General features: G+C 43.5%; 1 protein-coding gene across 3 annotated transcripts in view; it reads left to right on the top strand.

Annotated features, from left to right (window-relative positions):
• Positions 1 to 19,752, top strand: part of PNPLA6 (patatin like domain 6, lysophospholipase) — a 354,753-nt gene that overhangs the window by 241,200 nt on the left and 93,801 nt on the right. For all 3 annotated transcript variants that reach the window (XM_086960602.1, XM_086960584.1, XM_086960592.1), the window contains exons 22-27: positions 1,880 to 2,020; positions 6,627 to 6,690; positions 8,174 to 8,342; positions 9,619 to 9,801; positions 11,191 to 11,309; positions 13,517 to 13,673. In XM_086960602.1, coding sequence (XP_086816728.1) covers positions 1,880 to 2,020; positions 6,627 to 6,690; positions 8,174 to 8,342; positions 9,619 to 9,801; positions 11,191 to 11,309; positions 13,517 to 13,673 — 833 coding nt within the window. The remainder of the gene's footprint in view (positions 1 to 1,879; positions 2,021 to 6,626; positions 6,691 to 8,173; positions 8,343 to 9,618; positions 9,802 to 11,190; positions 11,310 to 13,516; positions 13,674 to 19,752) is intronic.

Below are 19,752 nucleotides of genomic sequence, written 5' to 3'. Positions count from 1 at the left end.
CAAAAAAGAATAGCTTTTGGTGCTCTTGTTCATTTTTGAACATCATTCTGCACTCTACAGCCGAAAGGGTTTCAAACAATGCTGTTTTGCAGTAGATGGAGTTTTCCCCTTGTAAAGAATTTGATGATGTTCAATGGACCTGTGGATAAAGACATGGGCTTGCGCCAAAATAAGGCATGAAGCATAACACTTGCAGAAGGAGATATAAAGGCACGCGTCTTCACTTCAGAAGTGATTATGAAGGCCAAGTTATAAAAGTAGCACAATTTAAGCCATTAAAAAATTTGTGATAGTCATATCAGTTAAAAACAGCAAATATTATTAAAGTTCAAGTAATAAAAAATAAAACTAAGTAACAAGATCTTGCAATAAATTCACTGGCCTTAAAATAACGTGTCACATGATGTTAGAAAAAGTGACCTTTGAAAAATACAATTTCCTGATATTGTGCAGTCTTGTCTGTACCCAGTCCAACATTGTTCTAAATGTTGAAGAGGACCAGCCCCTGGGGTGAGGTTTGCCATCAGGATCTTCAGTAGATACATAGCGGAGGTCCTCACAGAACTTTTCTGTATTAACACTTCATATGTAGTCGAGATTTCTAGCTGTACCAGTTAAATGGAGAGCGAGATTTTCTGTTAAAAATTTTTTATCTAAAGATTCTTCACCTTTTGAATATTTCCCCAGGCTGGAAACTTTTTAGCAGTACCTATGCGTGCTACCAAGTGGCTCTGTGCACTAATGCTGTTAGCTCCAGAAATGACCTGCAGAGCGGATTTAAGGCCACTCCCACACACTGACTTAATTTACTCGTGAGGGTGCCTGCGCCCCAGATGCAGAGCCCCAGCAGCTAAGTGGCTTATACCAGTTTTCAGATTCTTAGACGAGGGATCTTTTTAAATGGCCAGAGCCCAATTCAAGGAACTGGGAGGATAGGAGGGTCAGTGAGGAATCTGCGTCTAGATCGTGTTTTTACCAGAAATAGCGATAGCAAAGGTAAGTAACTTCTTCCTCTGATAGAGGCTTTTAACCGCAGACTCCTCACCTTTTGAATCCATAGCAAAATCTATTTGGATGTGGATCTGTGAATTGCCTCAAACTGAAAAGGTCATCTTGACCTGATGTTGAAACCCTTTTTCTACCACTTCATTAGTATATGTCTTATCTAAACAAAGGCCTTTAAGGATTAGTTGTCAAAACAATTTTCTTTGACTGTTGAACTAAGCATGGCAGCCTTCCACTGGAAATATATTTGTTGGTGACCTGTCCAGGCACAGCTATTACTCCTCTTCAGTGAGGTTCCTCTCTTCCCACAACCTTCATGTTGGCAAGCGTTTCTTCTCAATGTGATGTAGAATCTGTGATGCTTTTCTTGAAATGAATAAACAAGATAGCAACTCCCATACGTCTATCTGTAGCACAAATATTGAAAGTCAGGTGTAGTCTTCCTTATAACTAAGTCCTAAGTGGAAGAGTTGTCTCAATGCAACATGTAATGCAGGAAAAAAGGCTTTCCTATGATTCTGTGTAGCGCATCAACTTTCCCAAAGTAAAGTACAACTATATGTGTGATGGAGCCTTTCAATTGTGTACTATTTATGAATAATAATCTAGATGGGCTTGTTCTTGCAAACCTATTGTGAAGACTTTTTTTCTATTCACCAACTCATATGAACATTGAGGTACATTTTTAGGGTAAATGAGCTTTCCAGTAATGACAACACACAATTCATAGTGTTAATATGCTTGTTCTTGATTCTTCTGACTTCATTGGTGCTCTTTTCATTTTTTTTATTTCAAAGCTTTTATTGAAATTTCTCAAGAAACAGGTAACACACAAAATACATAAAATACATCAAGTATATATTTTTTTTACCAGGAGCAGGTCTTGGTATGAGTACCTCGTCTGAGCTTACAAATCCAACGAGCAATCTTGCCACTGTAGCAGTACTGCCTGTGTGCGATGACGTGCCCATGGCAGCCTTTTCACTGGAGCTGAAGCATGCCCTTAATGCTATTGGTGAGTATGTTTGTAACAGGGTGCTGTGTTTAAAGGTGAGAGGGGGCAGTGCATAGGTCTGGGTGATGGTGTGTGCATGCAGTGATGCAACCTTGTATGGAATATTCTGTTTTTTACTGCAGTAACATGACCTTTAATCTCACAGACATTTATTTTGAATTGAATTTAATTTAATTAAACACTTATATAGCGCAAAACTGCCAACTTACGGGTATCCTGACGCTTGGATGTTGAGTAGACACCACAAAGCAGAAACAGTTGTCAGTGAGAAGATCTAAAGATCACCTTTTGGAAATAGCTAGGTTTTCAGGCTCTTCCTAAAGCATGTCAGGGAACTGGCCTGTCTAAGGTCCAGGAGTAACTCATTCCATACACGCGAGGCAGTCGCACCAAAGGCTCTGCCCCCTATCCGAGATCTCTTAAATCTGGTAGTTGTTATCAGACTTACATTTGAAGAGCGGAGCTGCCTCCCTAGGATTATACCAGATGAACATCTCCTGCAAGGGGACAGGACCCTGACCATGTGCTGCCCTGTATACAATGCAGAGAGATTTAAAACAAATTCTCTCCTTGATAGGGAGCCAATGAAGATCTCTCAAAGCCAATGTCGTAGAGGACCTGCACTGTCTGTTTAACACCAGCTTTGCTGCCGTAGACTGGACTCTCTTTAACCCCTGCACAATGTATTGTGGTGCCCCCAGGTACAGGGAGTTGCAGTAATCCAGCCTACTCAGGATTACACTCCTCACTACGAGAAATCGAGTATCTTTTGAAAGTAGCGGAAGAACATTCCGTAGTATACATAGCAGGGTGAAGCAAACACTGGCCGTTTTATTGGCTTGTGAGTCCATTTGAAGATTTCCATCCACCATGACCCCAAGTTACGCACCACTTCAGCCGGAACCAGGGGTTCGTCCTCTGGGGTAAGTTTGAACTCGACCGATAGATGACGAGACATTCTAGATGCAGGACAATACACCACCTGTTTTCCCCCCATTAAACTGTAGGGAATTTTTCCTAAGCCAATCAGCAGTCTGGCGCATACAATCCTGGAAGGTGTCCATAGATACCGCTTGTTTCCCCTCCAGGGAAAACACCAGTTGGGTATCATCTGCATAGTTGACCAGGACTACCCATAAGATTTAATAATCGGGAATAGAGGACGCAGATAGATATTGAAAAGAATTGGGCTAATCGCCGAGCCCTGTGGCACCCCATGATGTACTGGGGACATGCCTGAGGTGAACAGCGTCAGAGACACAGCCTGTTTTCTTCCTAACAGGTAAGATAGTATCCACTGCAGGGCCCGTCCTTTAACCCCCACACCTTTCAGTCTCTCCGCTAACACTGTGTGGCTCACCATATCGAATGTGGCTGACCTGTCCAGTAACACTAGGTCAGAGGAATTTCCATTGTCAGCACGCATTCGTAGATTGTTCATTACGGTTGCCGGAGCAGTCTCGGTACCGTGTCCCGGGCGGAAGCCATATTGATCTCTGTCCAGCAGGAAATTGTCTTCAAGGTAGCACGATAGAATTTTACTAACTACCTTCTCTAAGATTTTAAAAGGGTATGTCAGTAGAGAGATTGGTCTGAAATTTGCTGGATTAGAAGGGTCCATGATGGTTTTTAAGCAAAGCAGTTACTACTGCTTGCTTCCATACCTCTAGTACCTCTCCCTCCTCCAGCGACTGGCAACAGATCTTCCATAGTCAGGGAAAGGTTTCTTGACTGAACATTTTCCAGATTTCATTTGGAAGAGGATCTAACGGGGAGCCCGAGGATATACTTTGAGCCAGCTGGTTAAAAGAATCCTCCGTGGGGGCATGAAAGATATTCAAAGCGGTATCTATCGGAGATTCTGCATTGAACTTCCAGGCTAAATCATCCGGACCTAATTATTAAGAAAAACGGGGTGACCCTGTGTCCCTCAGAACCTGGGTAATTAATGGTTAATAAAAATGGTTCTGTCGGGGGACAATACAGTTGATTTACAACTGCTATTCAATGCAATCAAAGAAAAGAAACGAAACCCCCCTCAGGAAGACACAAAAACACAAAACCAGGCCCTTACACTGAATGAAAAGAAGACCTGTACGTGATTTGTTGTATTTTGTATTTACCTGAATTAAATTCATTCAAATGGTTTTTGTTCATACAATAAATACAATGACTGTCAAAATAATATTTAAAGTGCAGAGATGTGACAATAGTGAATAGTGATCACGTGATAAAATGGTATGTACAGTGATAATACATTCCAATACAATCAATATATACACATATATACAAGTGTTTTATTTTCTAAAGGCCATCTGCTGATACGATTTTCCAGAATCCTATTTATTTCTTTCAGTTTGATAGAATTCTAGAATTGCTGGGCCTATGAAGAATGTCGACGTTTCGACCCTTCGGCGCCCGTGTTTAAGGTCGCGGCGGGTCTTTCTCAAGACGGATGTGTAAGGCACGACAGTCCTAGGGTCCAAGTCAGTATGAATCGCCTGAACAGGAAGGGCATAGAGTCCTCAAATCCAGAACTGTACAAGGATCGTGCTGCTCGTCAATGGCATTGTATTATCACTGTACATACCATTTTATCACGTGATCACTATTCACTATTGTCACATCTCTGCACTTTAAATATTATTTTGACAGTCATTGTATTTATTGTATGAAAAATCAATTTGAATGAATTTAATTCAGATAAATACAAAATACATCAAATCACATACAGGTCTTTTCATTCAGTGTAAGGGCCTGGTTTTGTGTTTTTGTGTCTTCCAGAGGGGGATTTCGTTTCTTTTCTTTGATTGCATTGAATAGCAGTTGTAAATCATTTGTATTGTCACCCGACAGAACCATTTGTAAATCATCTGGACCATCATGATGTAGTTATCCAACAATTTTAGGTTTTTTTTCATCGAATAAGATGGCAATCTCATTGCAGAGTTTCTGCTATGTGACCACCTCATTACTCGTGCAAGCAAGACTAAATAAATCCTGAAAATATTAAAAAGCACTTTTGTGCTATTTGGAGCTTGCAGATGGATTTAGCATAAAAGTTTGCTTTGGCCCTAATAATAGATTCCTTGAACTGGGCCTGTACCGATTTCAAGGCTTTCTTATCTGAATCTAGGTAGGCCCTCCTCCATTTCCTCTCGGCCTTTTTGCATGATACCCGTAGCTGTTTTAATTCATCATTATACCAGGAAGCAGCAACTTTTTCTTATGCTATTTGTCACCTTTTGCCGAGTTTACTTGTTCTAAAAGCTTGTAGTCTGTTACTTTCTTATCTGATGTATCACCCTGTAGTGCAGAAAGTGCTGGTTAATGCTTGTTATGGTATTAAGTATTTATTTGACAGTAATGCATTTGCTAAGTTCAACAAGGACAATGTAGCCTTCTGCAGAGAATATGTGGCTGGTCTCAGGCGTGAGGTAGCCACCTAACTGTTGTTATGAAACTCCTCATAAGTTTAATGCAAAGCCTGAATGGTGCCAGTGCATAGTTAACTTTAGAATGGCATTGTATTATCACTGTACATACCATTTTATCACATGATCACTATTCACTATTGTCACATCTCTGCACTTTAAATATTATTTTGACAGTCATTGTATTTATTGTATGAGAAATCAATTTGAATGAATTTAATTCAGATAAATACAAAATACATCAAATCACATACAGGTCTTCTTTTCATTCAGTGTAAGGGCCTGGTTTTGTGTTTTTGTGTCTTCCAGAGAGGGATTTCGTTTCTTTTCTTTGATTGCATTGAATAACAGTTGTAAATCATTTGCATTGTCACCCGACAGAACCATTTTTAAATCATCTGGACCTTCATGATGTAGTTCTCCAACAATTTTAGGTATTTTTTCCTCGAAGAAGATGGCAATCTCATTGCAGAGTTTCTGCGATGCGACCTCCTCATTACTCGTACAAGCAGGACTAAATAAATCCTGAAAATATTAAAAAGCACTTTTGTGCTATTTGGAGGTTGCAGAATAGATTTAGCATAAAAGTTTGCTTTGGCCCTGATAATAGATTCCTTGAACTGGGCCTGTACCGATTTCAAGGTTTTCTTATCTGAATATAGGTAGGCCCTCCTCCATTTCCTCTCGGCCTTTTTGCATGCTACCTGTAGCTGTTTTAATTCATCATTATACCAGGAAGCAGCATTTTTTTTCTTATGCTATTTGTAACCTTTTGCCGAGTTGACTTGTTCTAAAAGCTTGTAGTCTGTTACTTTCCTTTCTGATGTAGCACCCTGTAGTGCAGAAAGTGTTGGGTAATGCTTGTTATGGTATGAAGTATTTATTTGACAGTAATGCATTTGCTAAGTTCAACAAGGACAATGTAGCCTTCTGCAGAGAATATTTGGCTGGTCTCAGGCGTGAGGTAGCCACCTAACTGTTGTTGTGAAACTCCTCATAAGTTTAATGCAAAGCCTGAATGGTGCCAGTGCATAGTTAACTTTACCATCATCATAGTGGTGAGGGGTGTGCATGGTGGATTTACAGATGTGGAAAGGGAATAGGCAGCTACCTGTCTAGTCTAAATTGAAATGTTTTACATGGATAGTCATCCTTTTTTCCTTTTTTTGTAGGTCCGGCTTTGGTTCTTACAAGTGACATCATCAGAGCACGACTTGGAGCTTCAGCATTGGATTGGTAGGTTCATATTCAAGATACTTTTGTAGTCCTTTCCTTACTGTAAAAGGGTCCCGGAAGAAAGATGCCTGTCATTTGAATTTTATCTGGATGGAAAGTAAGCAGCACGTCCGTGAAATTTACTTCAGAGTATGGCACCATCGATGATTGAAGTTAGAGGTACAGGTGAGTGATAAATACTTTGTGATTTGCTTAATGTTGAAACCATGGCACGTACAAACATCCAGATGTTGTCACATGTTTGTGAGGTTGCTTTAGTGTTTAGGAATGTATACATTGTGGCAAATTGAAAGAGTGGGATGTTTCACCATTCTGCTTGCCCAAGTGTCTAAGAGTTTTTAGTAGTGCACCCTCTAGCTGCAGACCAAGTTATTGATTAGTCATTTTGTTGTATTTACTAGCATATCTCCACTGACAGTTTTCTTGGAATTAATTTGACATTCTGGAAAATAAATAATTTAGCATATTGTTCAAATGTCAGCCTGAAATTCTTTACAGTCACTTTTCTTCAGTGTCTCGAGATAATCTTCCCAACGGTCTATGGGATGTTAATGTCAGTATGACAGTTTGCCCTGGAAAAAACAGAAGAAGCGACCATGCTTTTTGAAAAAGGTCTAGTGACTACTGTGCATGGGCTCGAAATAGGATCTTGGTTAAATGACTTACGATAGAGCTGTATTCACAGGTGGAATTGACTGGTCCAGCGGTCAAAGAAAGCAGAATGGAAAGTGATTGCGGCAACAGCCATGCCTCCTCTCTTTTCTAGGGCTCAGCCATTCTACTGCTGTTGGGCACTGCTTGCATGAGGGCATTAGCACAGTCTGCCACAATCCAGAGGCTTTAGGCAGCACCATGAACCTTAAATAAGAGAAAACAGCGAAATGTGTAAAAATATCCATCTTCTTCCGATTGACTTTTCTAAAATAATCTGATACTTACCCAACATGTGTTTCTGTTATTACTAATCTTTGTGAGATTTTTCTTTAGCACGCAGTAGTATAACCTTAAACTTTTCCTAATGTGGCTACTGAGTTCATCATTTTCTGTTTATTATTCTTTTCATGTGCATGATCTGGTGTCCATATTCTGTGTCTTAGAGGCATCTGTACTGCTCTGTAAGGCACCTATGTGTTGATGAAGGGGCATCCTTTTGACGGCCCCTTCTGACCAGTTACCGTATTCCCAGTGTGTGCATTAACAAGGTTACAGTATTGAGCTAGTCCCTCATGTATATGTCAGTAAAGATGTATAACTGTATAACTTCGGTTGCCTCCGCTTATCCTTTGCAGCATTTAAAAGGAGCGTATGTGTATATTGATAAAGTTGCTTTTCTCATGGCATATATGTGTTGACATATATGCCATATATATGTGGCATTTATCTGTTTATAAAGGTGTAGATGTTGCTTGCCAATCCCTGATGCATATGTTGTAGGAGGTTAGGGTGTAGTCAGCCTCTTCTTCTAATAACCTTTCTCTTGCAGTATCCATGAGTACCGTCTCTCTGGCTGGCTGGCTCAGCAGGAGGACATTCACCGCATTGTGCTCTACCAGACAGACTACTCCTTGACACCATGGACTGTGCGCTGCATCCGACAGGCCGACTGCATCCTGATTGTGGGACTCGGTGAGCAGGATCCCACTCCAGGAGATGTAAGTTTCACTCCCTCTTTTTTGCTAGCTGTATGATCCTGATAACTGAGGTGTGGGAATCCATCCCATTCAAACATGTATTTTGTAACTTGTCAAGTCTTTCTTTTGGACTTCACTCGTGAGTGATCGTGGTATGGTATGTCTAATAGAGGGTTCCTAGCATGGGCATGCTCAGTTGGTTGCCCAAGATTCTTCCTTGTAGTTGTATTAATTATGTACAGCTAGTCATTAGGAAATTTTCTTCAGCTTCTGTTTAATCCCCATTCTTTGGGTCCGGTGTACACTGTCAAGCGCCCTTTCAAATGCAAGGATCAGAGGCAGAGTTTGATGATGACTGGTGATGGCGGAGTGAGACTGTTGAAATTGATTTTTTTTTATATACGGCTGTTAGGAGCATTATGAGAGGGATGACTCTTTTGCACCAGGGGAATGAGAAGAAATCTGCAGAGTAGTAAAATTAACAGGAGACCAAGTTATTTGTGAGGGACAGTATGAGACGAGTTCTGTATGGGTTAATGCCACCAACTCTTGATGAGGAGCTATGTAAAAGTAGAAATTACCTCGACAGAGAGCACCTTATTGTTTTTGGACTTGAGGAGAGGCAACATTGCCTACACTACATCAAATGTCTCCCAGTGCTATACTGGAAGGTTGCCAACACTACATTAGATGTCTTCTAGTGGTATAGTGGAAGGGGTTGAGTCTTTGCTGTGTCAGAGTGGCACTAGGACCAGGTCGCACAGATAGCAGAAATATACAAGGTTGGGGTTCTTCAGTGAAAGGGGGCATTAGCAATGAAATTATACTAGGGTTTTCGCTCCAGAGATTGTCTCTTAAGTGTTACTGGAAGGTGGTCTGAGTGGGACTGGGGCCAAGGCTTTCTGTGATAATAAATATAAAAGTTAGGTGAAGTCTTAATTGGCGGTACTGGACATGTGGAGACCATGCAAGTGGTTGAGCACAAGATTGAGCGTCTGAGCGAAAAATGAGAAGGAGTCCGATTAGGTTGTGTTATAGTGGGACTGGGACCAATGCGCTCAGTGAGCAGTAAGGAAACATTAGTGAAGTGGCAATAATAAAGGAGGTCCCAGTTTTGTTGGCTCTGAGTGGTAAAACAAGGAAGAGGGCACTAATGCAAGAGTGCATGATACAACAGGAGAGGCTATTTAAAGGAAGCTCTGGGTATGCTCAGTTCGATGAGGAAAGGCGTATACAAAATGTAGAAGTCATGATCTGAGACTGGAGTTGATGCCTGTCTCCTTGATTGTGTTCACAGCTGGAGCAGATGCTGGAGAACACGGCCGTGCGGGCCCTCAAGCAGCTGATCCTTCTACACAAGGAAGATAGCCTGACCCCCTCCCGCACGGTGGAGTGGCTGAACATGAGGAGCTGGTGCTCTGGTCATCTCCACATCAAGTGCCCGCGCCGCATATTCTCACGTCGAAGCCCACATAAGCTGGTAGGGAGAACACTCTACAGATTCACAGGCCGCCCCTGCTTCACCTTTAATGCTAACTCTGTTTCTGAGTACTACGTTCGCAGAGCACCTTTCTCACAAATATTTACCTACAAGCATTATAACGATGGACACTTTTCATTCTGTGTAAATTGAATCTCCATACAGTTACTGCGTACACCCGTTTTGTCTGCTTCGCACCTAAACATTACATGTCCTTTCTAAAGCTGTATATTTTCCACCATAAGACAGTTCCCCATTTACACATTTTTTGCACTCTTGTCATTGCGGGCATTGTGAAATCGACCTGTTGTTGTTAACTGAGGGATTACTTCATGACATCAACAACAAGGCCACAAAACTGTTTCAACACATCCTCATGTTTCTTCGACTACCATTGAATTTGGTTTTGGAATAAAACTAGTGTGTAATCTTTCCAGCCACAGGGATGAGAAAATTTGAATTGACTTCTAGATGCCCCTGACATTGTTTACAAAGTTTTCAAGTCACAGCAAACGTGGTAGTTCATATACATTTGTTTATAAATTGGACTGATTTGTCAAAATCCGTAAACATGATATCGATAAGATACCTATTAAGTTCTTTGCCACGTGCTATAAGTACGTTTTCATTGACGATAATAAGCACTTAACCACAAGCCAGCTTCCCTTAGGGATGCAGTCAGGCACTCTGTTCAGCTTAGGGACAGAATGGATAAGTTGATGCCACATTTCAGGGTATGGATTCATAACCTGCATGTCATTTTAAAATGCATCAGGGCCACCTTCGCCTTAAATTTGTCTAATGTCGATCAAAGACATTTTACCTTTAAATGAAATAATAGAAGTTATATAAATGTTTATTATTGTTCACACTTTTATATCATGTGTAAAAGCTTCATGCAACGCGACTACTGAAATGTAGCTAAATGATTTGGTATTAGGAAATAGAGGACTGCGGTTGCACTCACTGCATGGCTTGGTCAAAAACTACTGTAAATGTTTTTGTAGCCACCTGAAAGGGAGTCTCGGGGCATTTGTAGATTAAATATTGTGGTAATTGACCAAAGCAGTAATGCTACTTCTATGAGCCATTGCTGGCATATTTTGGAGGTGGTAGGAAAACATGTGGAAAAACTTGTGGTAACAGGGATACCACTGTTTAGTTTTCTCACCTTTAAATGTATGTTTACCAGCAGCCTTTTTCTGCTCCAGACCTTAGTGGTTATTAGTTATTAAGTTTCACATTTATAGCTGGAATATCTAAATGCGCCTGAGAAATAAAAGTGCCCAGTAACACAGTAATTGGACATTTTATTACTCAGCCAGATTTTAAATTGAACCCTCAGTTAGTTCTGGTTCTCTAAAACCATTTGTGATTTCTGTGTTTCAGCAAGAAATGTATGAGAAGGTGTTTGAGAAAACAGCCGACCGTCATAGTGACTTCTCCCGGCTTGCCCGCGTCCTGACTGGCAATACCATTGCACTGGTGCTAGGAGGAGGTGGAGCTAGGTGGGTATCATACTGAGAGATGTGCGTGAGAGCATATGTGAGGAAGGTGAATGATTGTAGGGCCTAATACTGAGATGAAATTCCCCTCACTAGAGCATCAAATCTTCTCCCAGTTGATCTACTATTTCTCCTGTGCAAAGTGAGTCATCTCCCAGGTGTGCCTCGAAAATCAAGCATTTGTTTCTCAGTTTATCTTCTGGAACAAGAGTGTTCCCCCCTGGCACTTGGGCTTCACAAACAATAACATTTTCTCTTACCAGCTTCTCTGGAGCAAGGCATTCAATTATATTCACTTTCTTTCCTCCCATGCCCGCTAGAACAGCCTAGGCTCTCGATTATCCATTGTTGCAAAGCAACCTCTATTTGAGGGAGGGGGGGGGGGGGGGGTCACCCTCAGAATTTCTGCAGTTTTACTCACCTGTTTTCAATCTTGAACTAGACCTCTGAGGAGCTTAAAGGACTGTACTCACTTCCCCTTATGCCTAGGACAAAGAAGTTAACTCCTAAGATAAGTTGGCTGACCTCCTGTGATGCTCTAGCGACACAAAAATCTGCATGAGACCTTTTCCCTACAGTTCCGAGCTGACCAGTTGCAACTGGAACTTGGAATTGACTCTGCTGATGGCCTCTGCCTGACACCCTGAGAGTCTCTAGGTGCCCAAAACTGCAAGGTCCTGGGGGGCTTAGAAATTTGGTATCTTTTTAAGACTTTTGCGCCATAGTCAAGGGGACTTACTGCAAAAAGTCCTGGCTAGCAGTTCCATGGCATTGATTTGAATTTCTGATTCATCCATCTGACAGGATCACTCATCTCTCAAAAAACAACAAAACCCCTTTCTGTTTTGGGACTTAGAAAGTTTTTCAAGCAAAAACCTCAAAAGCCTCTGAGCCTTGGTGGGACCATCTTGCGGCATTTATCTGACCGGCAGTTCCACAGCAGCAGCCAAAATTTCAGAATTTTCCAAAAGCAAAAAACGCAAAAGCTCTTGAGCCTTAGCTGGACCATCCTGCGGCATTTATCTGACCGACAGTTCCACGGCAGCAGCTTCAGTTTCAGAATTGTCCAATAGGACACATCATTTTGTTATTAAAAATGACAAAGTACTTTTTTGGATTAGGGCTTTGAAACTTTTTTACAAACATATATCCTCCAGACTTTCTCTGAAACTAATTCACTTGGTGTATCTTACCAGAACTCCATCGCAGTCTGCCTCAGATCGCACATAGGTCCCTGTTTACCGTACCCATAGACCATCATTGGTTCTTTTTGCGCTATATTCACTTAAATCTTTAAAAAGTCATATGATCTGTTCCCCTTGTTGGATTTAGCTGTTTTAGTTGTTTTAGTTTTATTTTACTTATACTTTGTTTCTTCTTATTTTAAAATTGGTTGTGGAATTTTATTGTGTTTTATGTAACTGTTTCTACTCTGTATACACTACTTAAATACTTTACACCTTTGATTTAAGCCTGACTGTTTGGTGTCACTTTACGTGCCACTGGATTCAAGTTAGTTTCCCCACACGCCTACCAAAGTTAGCTGCATATATTATACCCTTAAATCAGGCTTCAGTGCTTCCAACACTGTTTCTTCCTTCACGATTCAGCTATAATTTTCCACTCCTATATCACCTCCATTGCCTGTGACTTGAGGATCCAATGGCACTTGTTACATCATTAGTGGAGGCAGGAACACAGTAGAAGCTATTGACATACACTTTATCTCTGTACAGGTCCCCGTCAGCTCTTGGCCAAGTCAACTTACTTTAAAAAACTGATTGTCTCCCTCCACTCACTCTCCTCCTCCCATCTCACACTTGCCTCCTCTGGCTACTTCATGATCTCCTTCCACAGACCTATCCCCATTCCTCACAGACCGTGTCCCACCATATATTGATCTTGTTCTTCTGACTTAAACCTATTTCTCACCATCCACTTATCTCTCCCATTCACTTACCTTCTCCCACACACACACACCAATCTTCCATCACACAGTAATCTTCTCCCACTTTTATATTGACCCTTGCCTCCTACCATATATCAAATCTGTCCTCCTTAGAAGTCCAATTCCCGTACATGTGTTTTACCCTGCTCATATAAGACAGGACCTGCCTGATTCATTACCTCATAGCAAACAGTTTCCTCAGGGGCGCATGGTTGTTTCAACATGACAAATTGATCAGCTTCTCTGTTCTTTCGTTCTGCAGGGGCTGCTCTCATATTGGTGTGCTGAAAGCCATGGAGGAAACTGGCATTCCCATTGATTTGATTGGTGGGACTTCCATCGGATCCTTCATTGGCGCCCTCTACGCCGAGGAGAGATGTGCAGTGCGAACCAAGCAGAGGGCGCGAGAGTGGGCCAAGGTGAGTGGTCCACAGCTGTGCAACTGCTAATTTGTTTTACACGATCTATACCGGAATTGCCTGTGCTCTAAAAGCAATGGTGTTGAGTGCATTATTATAAGCTTACCTATTGAATGTCCCTCGCAGCTTTCTGACCCTAGGTTCTTGGAGATTTTATAGGGCTTACTGATGCTCACTGGGCACAAAAACAAAATGAAAGAAACCGAGCCATATGTTCAAAGAAATAAATAATGTTGGATAAAAAGCATACATTCTGTGAATGAATCAGATATCTTGTAACCTTAAACATTTTGGTTGCTTCCGATAATGCCGAATATTGTGACTGTGTTGGAGTATGCATCTTTACACCATTCAGAAGTACTTAAACAATATAGGCAACCACCACTGAAATAGCTACTTGATGGGAGTGTATGGTCGTCTAAGCATTCTGTGGTTGAACTTGCTCTGAAAGAAAATTTTGCTCATGCACAAAAGCAGCTGTAGGGGGAATGAAGATCCTGCTCCATGCACAAGCTAAACAATTAAGCCCAGGCATTCTTGATGATACGCTGATGAGCTTTTCAGCCTGGTCTGAAAGACCTCTGATGCCACACCTTTTCCAAAAATACGCAATGCTACTAACTGTAGCCACAGTTGCTGCAACTTTGGCCTCTATGTCCAGTAATAGATATTCTGCTCTCCGCTTGTTATGGATGTCTGTATCCAACAGATTACATTGTCTATTAAAGGAATAATGCACCACCCGTTGAGGAAGCGTCCATTTGAAAGACCAGGTATGAACACAATCTTTCTCGCCCTCAGCCTTCCATTATACTCTCGTGATTGGCAGTCTTCCCAGCCAGTGATTCTATTTAATGGTGCTTCGGCCAACTGGTGATGTCCCGTCATGACTCAGGGCCTGATTCAGAACTCGACAGACAGGTTATTCCGTCACAATGGTGACTGATTCCTGTCCGCTGAAATATAAATCCCATTATGTCCAGTGGGATTTATATTTCGGTGGACAGGATTTCCGGCACCATTGTGACGGAGTAACTTGTCCACCGAGTTCTAAATCAGGACCTCCGTTTCCATACCTGTTCCTGTAGAGGCTGCGCCATGGTTTCTATCTGTTTTGTTATCAGCACCATCCTGGGACACGTCATGAGCATCCTTTGTGGCTCTTAGTTGCCATTCTTTCTCCAACTGGAATGTCTCCTTAGCGACCCAATCAGCACCTGAAAAAATGCGTTAGCGGTGCATGCTCAGACAGGAAAACAAATAAGCAAATGCCCTTAAGGACAACAACATCAACGTGTTAACACCATAATTTGCTTATACAATACCGCTATTTCACAAAGCTTAAAAAGAAATAGAGTAAGGCGCTCTTAACGCACTAATGAGTAGCAAAAGAGAGGAGGAGACCCAAAAAATATTAGGTTTTGTCCTCCCTACCTTGCAGAATTGTTCACCTTCTCAGGAGGCTCCAGATGCATACAAATCAAAGACTAATTTTTCTTAGAAGTACCAAAATGCAAGATGGCTATTTGCAGCAAACAATCCTTCCAAGGAGCTGATTTTTCTGCATGGAACTCAAGACTCACATGGTCAAGCAATGTCTGAAACTCTAACCCCGGCAAAATTCTCCACCTGAACCGCACTCCTAACTGATCAGATAACCACCTCCTTTTTAGGTCGAGCCTAGCACAGCCTGCGCTGCTCAATGGGAGGCTTCTTGTGAGCATTTTATTATTATTTTCTTTAAATATTTTTATTTTCTATACGAACAAAGCAATTTGGACAGTTTTGCACAAATTTGTTCACATCACATAATCGTGCTACATCGGGCATCTCAGTTGCATTGAATGTAAGGCAATAAACATAAAACATATTACTTTAACATTGCATTGCCCCACCCCCGCATCATGGCCATATTCGATCAGTCTAGGTCTTCCTCCACCCCAACGACACATGATGGTTCACAAATGTAACCCCGAAACTTGTTCCAAGCCCCCCAGATTTTATCCCACTTCCCCGGGCAACCGCGGTGGATATAGACAGCTTTTTCTGCCACCATTGCCTTATCCATGTCTCTACACCACTTATTAGGCGTCGGCGATACTGCCGAACCCCACAGCATGGCGATGTTACGCTTCGCCATCAGCATACCCAACATCACCCAGTCTTGTTGCCGGTGGTTAAGATCATTAGGTTCCCACACATTAAGCAAAAAGCGGCAAGGCTCCGGCAGTAAGGAGATGTCTATCGTTTGGGAAATCGTGTGCATTACTGCTGTCCAGTATGATGCCATGTGTCTGCAGTCCCAGATGGTGTGGAAGAATGTTCCCTCCTCCCCACAGTTACGCAGGCAGAATTTGTGCGCAGCTTTCCCTAATTTGTATAGGGTCGTCCTGGTATAATACGTACGATGCAGTACCTTAAGTTGGACCAGCTTCAACCTGGAGGGAATGGCAGTTTCCCGTGGTGAGGAGAGGGCCTCCTGCCATTCAGAGTCTTCAAAGGAGCCCACTTCCACGGACCAGTCCTGTTTCAATGCGGTCGTCACTTATGGGAGGTTATTGATAAGTTTCCTGTACGTGAAGGAAGTGGCCTTGTCCTGCATGTGTTCTGTCAGGAGTCTGTCCTCGAGGGGAGATGACTCCTGCAAGATGGTGCCTGTCGGTATAGTAGACTGCAGCTTAATTTGTAAGTATCTAAACCTCTCCGTCTGCGACATCTCATATTGTGTTTGAAGGTGGGAAAACTCCACCACTTTACCCTTCTTCCAGAGATCCTCCACCACCGATTAATCTATGGCGTCCCAAGCCTGAAACCCCTTACTATTACGGAGGAAGCCCAGTTGGTAGGAGTCCCACAGTGGTGTCATTTGGGTGATGGTTCCCAAGCATTTAAGACGTCTGATGGCTTTGTACCATAACTGCACGGAATGCTGTGTCGGACCTATCAGGTCTGGGGGTGGCATCGGCAGTAAAGATTACGAAGCAGTCCCTTGCCCTCCAAAGAGTGTCTATCAGCAAGGTATGCCGGTTCGGTTTGCGGGGCGTGCAGCCAGAAGTTAATCTGCTTGAGATGTGCCGCCCAATAATATAGTTCGATATTTGGGAGCGCTATTCCCCCACCATACCAGCTTCTAGTTAACTTGTCTTGTGCAATTCGGGGTCGCCTTCCGCCCCACAGCAGATGGGATACTGTTGCTGCTATTGCTTTGAAATACGCTACAGGGACCATTGATGGGGTGTTTTCAAGCACATAAAGGTAGCGAGGAAGTGCCATAATTTTATATAGTGCTGCCTTGCCCAAAAGTGTGACAGGGAGGGTCTGCCACACCTTGACGTCGCATTTAAACCTCTCAAGGAGGGGGCGGAGATTTAGAGTGTAAAATTTGTTGGGGTCTGGTGTAATGAAGATACCCAGATATTTGAATGCCGTCGTTGTGGTCCTCAGGGGGCAGCTCAGGTGTAAGACAGGTGGAGGGCCCTCGAGAACATAGAGGATGGACTTAGTCCAGTTGATCTTGTAACCAGACACTCTACCGAACTTCTCACAGACATTTAATAACTCAAGAATGGATTTTTTGGGGAGGTGAGGTATAGAAGGATATCATCCGCATATAGGGATATGCGATCCTCCCACACATCGGTCCAACGGAGCCCTTTGATAGAGGGCTCCCATCTAAGCCAGATCGCGAGTGGCTCCAAGATCAGTGCAAATAGCAACGGAGACAGTGGGCACCCCTGTCTCGTGCCTCGGCAGAGAGGAAAGTTTCGTGAAATGTGTCCATTGGCAGTGACATGCGCCAGGGGTTTAGTATACAACAATCGAATCCAGGCACAAAATCTGGGGCCAAACCCCATGTGCTGGAGCACTGCGAATAGGTAGGGCCATTCTACTGTGTCTAACGCCATCGTAGCGTCTAGTGAGAGGACAACTGCAGGTTCCTTGATATTTGTGCTCCTGCCAGGACCGTGTGGAGCCGGCGGAGGTTAAGGGCCGTGCTCCGATGTGGCATGAACCCAGACTGGTCCGGGTGGACCAGTGACTCGAGGTGCGGGGTCAGTCGCGTTGCAAGCAATTTGGCCAGTATCTTAGGTTCCGCATTTATAAGAGAAATTGGATGGTAGGATGCACAGTCTGTCTTCGATCTTCCTGGCTTGTGAATTGCGACAATTGTGGCTAGTCGCGGAACCCTCGGCAGCTCCCCTTTCTCAAGGCTGTCGTATAACATATTCAGGAAAAAGGGGGCCGTCGTTTGCACCGTTATCTTATGCAGTTCAACTGGAAGCCCGTTTGGTCCCAGCGCCTTGCCGGACACGAGTGCATAGGTAGCTACCTGCACCTCGTCAGTGGTAATGTCCGCCTCCAACAGAAGCGCCGCCTCTGGGGAGAGTTTAGGTATTGTGAGATCCGTAATATAGTCATATGCCTCTGCACTCGTATAGGATGCCCAGGAGCATAAATTTGTTCAAAGTGGTCAGCTAACACATTGACTAGATCATCAGGGTCAGAGACCATGGAGCCTTCAGGTGATTTTAGTTGCGCAATGGCTTTATTCGCTCTTTCTTTTCTATCCAGCCAGGCCAGCATTTTCCCCGCCTTGTCTCCCAACTCGTACACCCTATGCCGAGTGGCTCGGATCTGCGTATGTGCCATTTCTCTTTGGAGGGTCAGGACTTCTGTTTGTTTAAGTCGAACCGCACAGGCGGTACCTAGAGAAGGGCGGGATTCCTGCTCCGCAGTGGCCAAGGCCAGTTCAGTCTCAAGTCTGTCCAAGACCGCCCGTCGCTCTCGTTTATGACCTGTGATGGAAGCCATTGCCTGTCCCCGAAGGACCGCTTTATATGCCTCCCAGAGCACACTGGGTGAGTCCACCGAGTCCTGATTTTCTTGAAAGAATTGGTTAGTAGTAAGTGTGAGTGTCGACATGATAGAGGCCACCTGGAGGAAACCGGTGTGAATCGGGAACATACGTCTCCTACAGGTCTGGTGATAGGTATATTTTAACAGTATTGGGGAGTGATCTGATATGCCCCTAGGGCGTATAGTGACCTCCTCTACAACCTGTAGGGCATCCGCGGATGTCAGGAAATAGTCAATGCGCGTGAGGCAGTTGTGTACTGAGGGGTAAAAAGTGAAACGTGTCTCATTCGGGTGCTTGAATCTCCAGCTATCCGTAAGTCCCAGGGCGTCTACAAGACCAAGCAGACGGTTCCCACCCCGTGGGTCCTGTCTAACAGGGAATCTGTCCTGTGCGTCGTCAAGTATTTCATTAAAGTCACCCCCTATCAGAAGTGTTGCTACCGGTAGTGTCAGCAGAAATCCCGTGAGAGCTGCATGGGCCTGCGTGTGGAGTGAAGGCGGCACATAGACAGAGACAAGATTAAGTAACCGTCCTTCCCATTGACAAGTCCGAGCCGCGAATCGGCCCTGATCGTCGACTCGTGTTTGTTGAACCACTAGTGGGAAGTTTTTCCTTATAAGTATCCCAGTGCCTCTGGAGCCAGGGGAGAATTCTGCGTGGGCTATCATCTTGTACCCCCATCAATCCATAGCCCGGACCGCGGATCCCACCAGGTGTGTTTCCTGCAGAAAGACCACCGCGGGACCGCAGCGTTTCAGATATTGCAGAACCAGACCCCTCTTCACCTTGTCCCCTAGCCCACGGACGTTCCAGGTCAGTAGAGTGAGGGTTGTAAGTGGAGCCTTCAGCTCTTGCGAAGTGGTGTCAGCCATTAGTAAAGGTGAGGTGTCTCAAACATTTAGGAGTACAATCGTCCCATAAGGTTAAAGTAGCATACAACATTACTGTCCTGTCCAGCTTGCGTTCAACAAAACCAAAAAAGTAAACCATATATGCAATGGAATCAACCGAATTAAGTAAATCAGTTACTTTCCCAACCCAAGTCCCACCCCCCCTCCCTGCCTCCCTGCTTAGTTAACCTACAACTGCCCACCACCCCAACTCAGCAGAGTGCTTCTTCCCTCCCATAGCTGCAGTAGTTGCGTGTCGGGGGAAAGAGTCCTACGAGGCAGTAGCCTTTCGGAGCCCACCAGGCTCACCCCAGTCCAAGACCACAAGTCA

The sequence above is a fragment of the Lissotriton vulgaris genome, chromosome 1_1 (assembly GCF_964263255.1).
Source record: "Lissotriton vulgaris chromosome 1_1, aLisVul1.2, whole genome shotgun sequence".
NCBI lineage: Eukaryota > Metazoa > Chordata > Amphibia > Caudata > Salamandridae > Lissotriton > Lissotriton vulgaris.
Note: the sequence above shows the minus strand (reverse complement) of the source record. Positions and strands in the feature narration are given on the sequence as shown.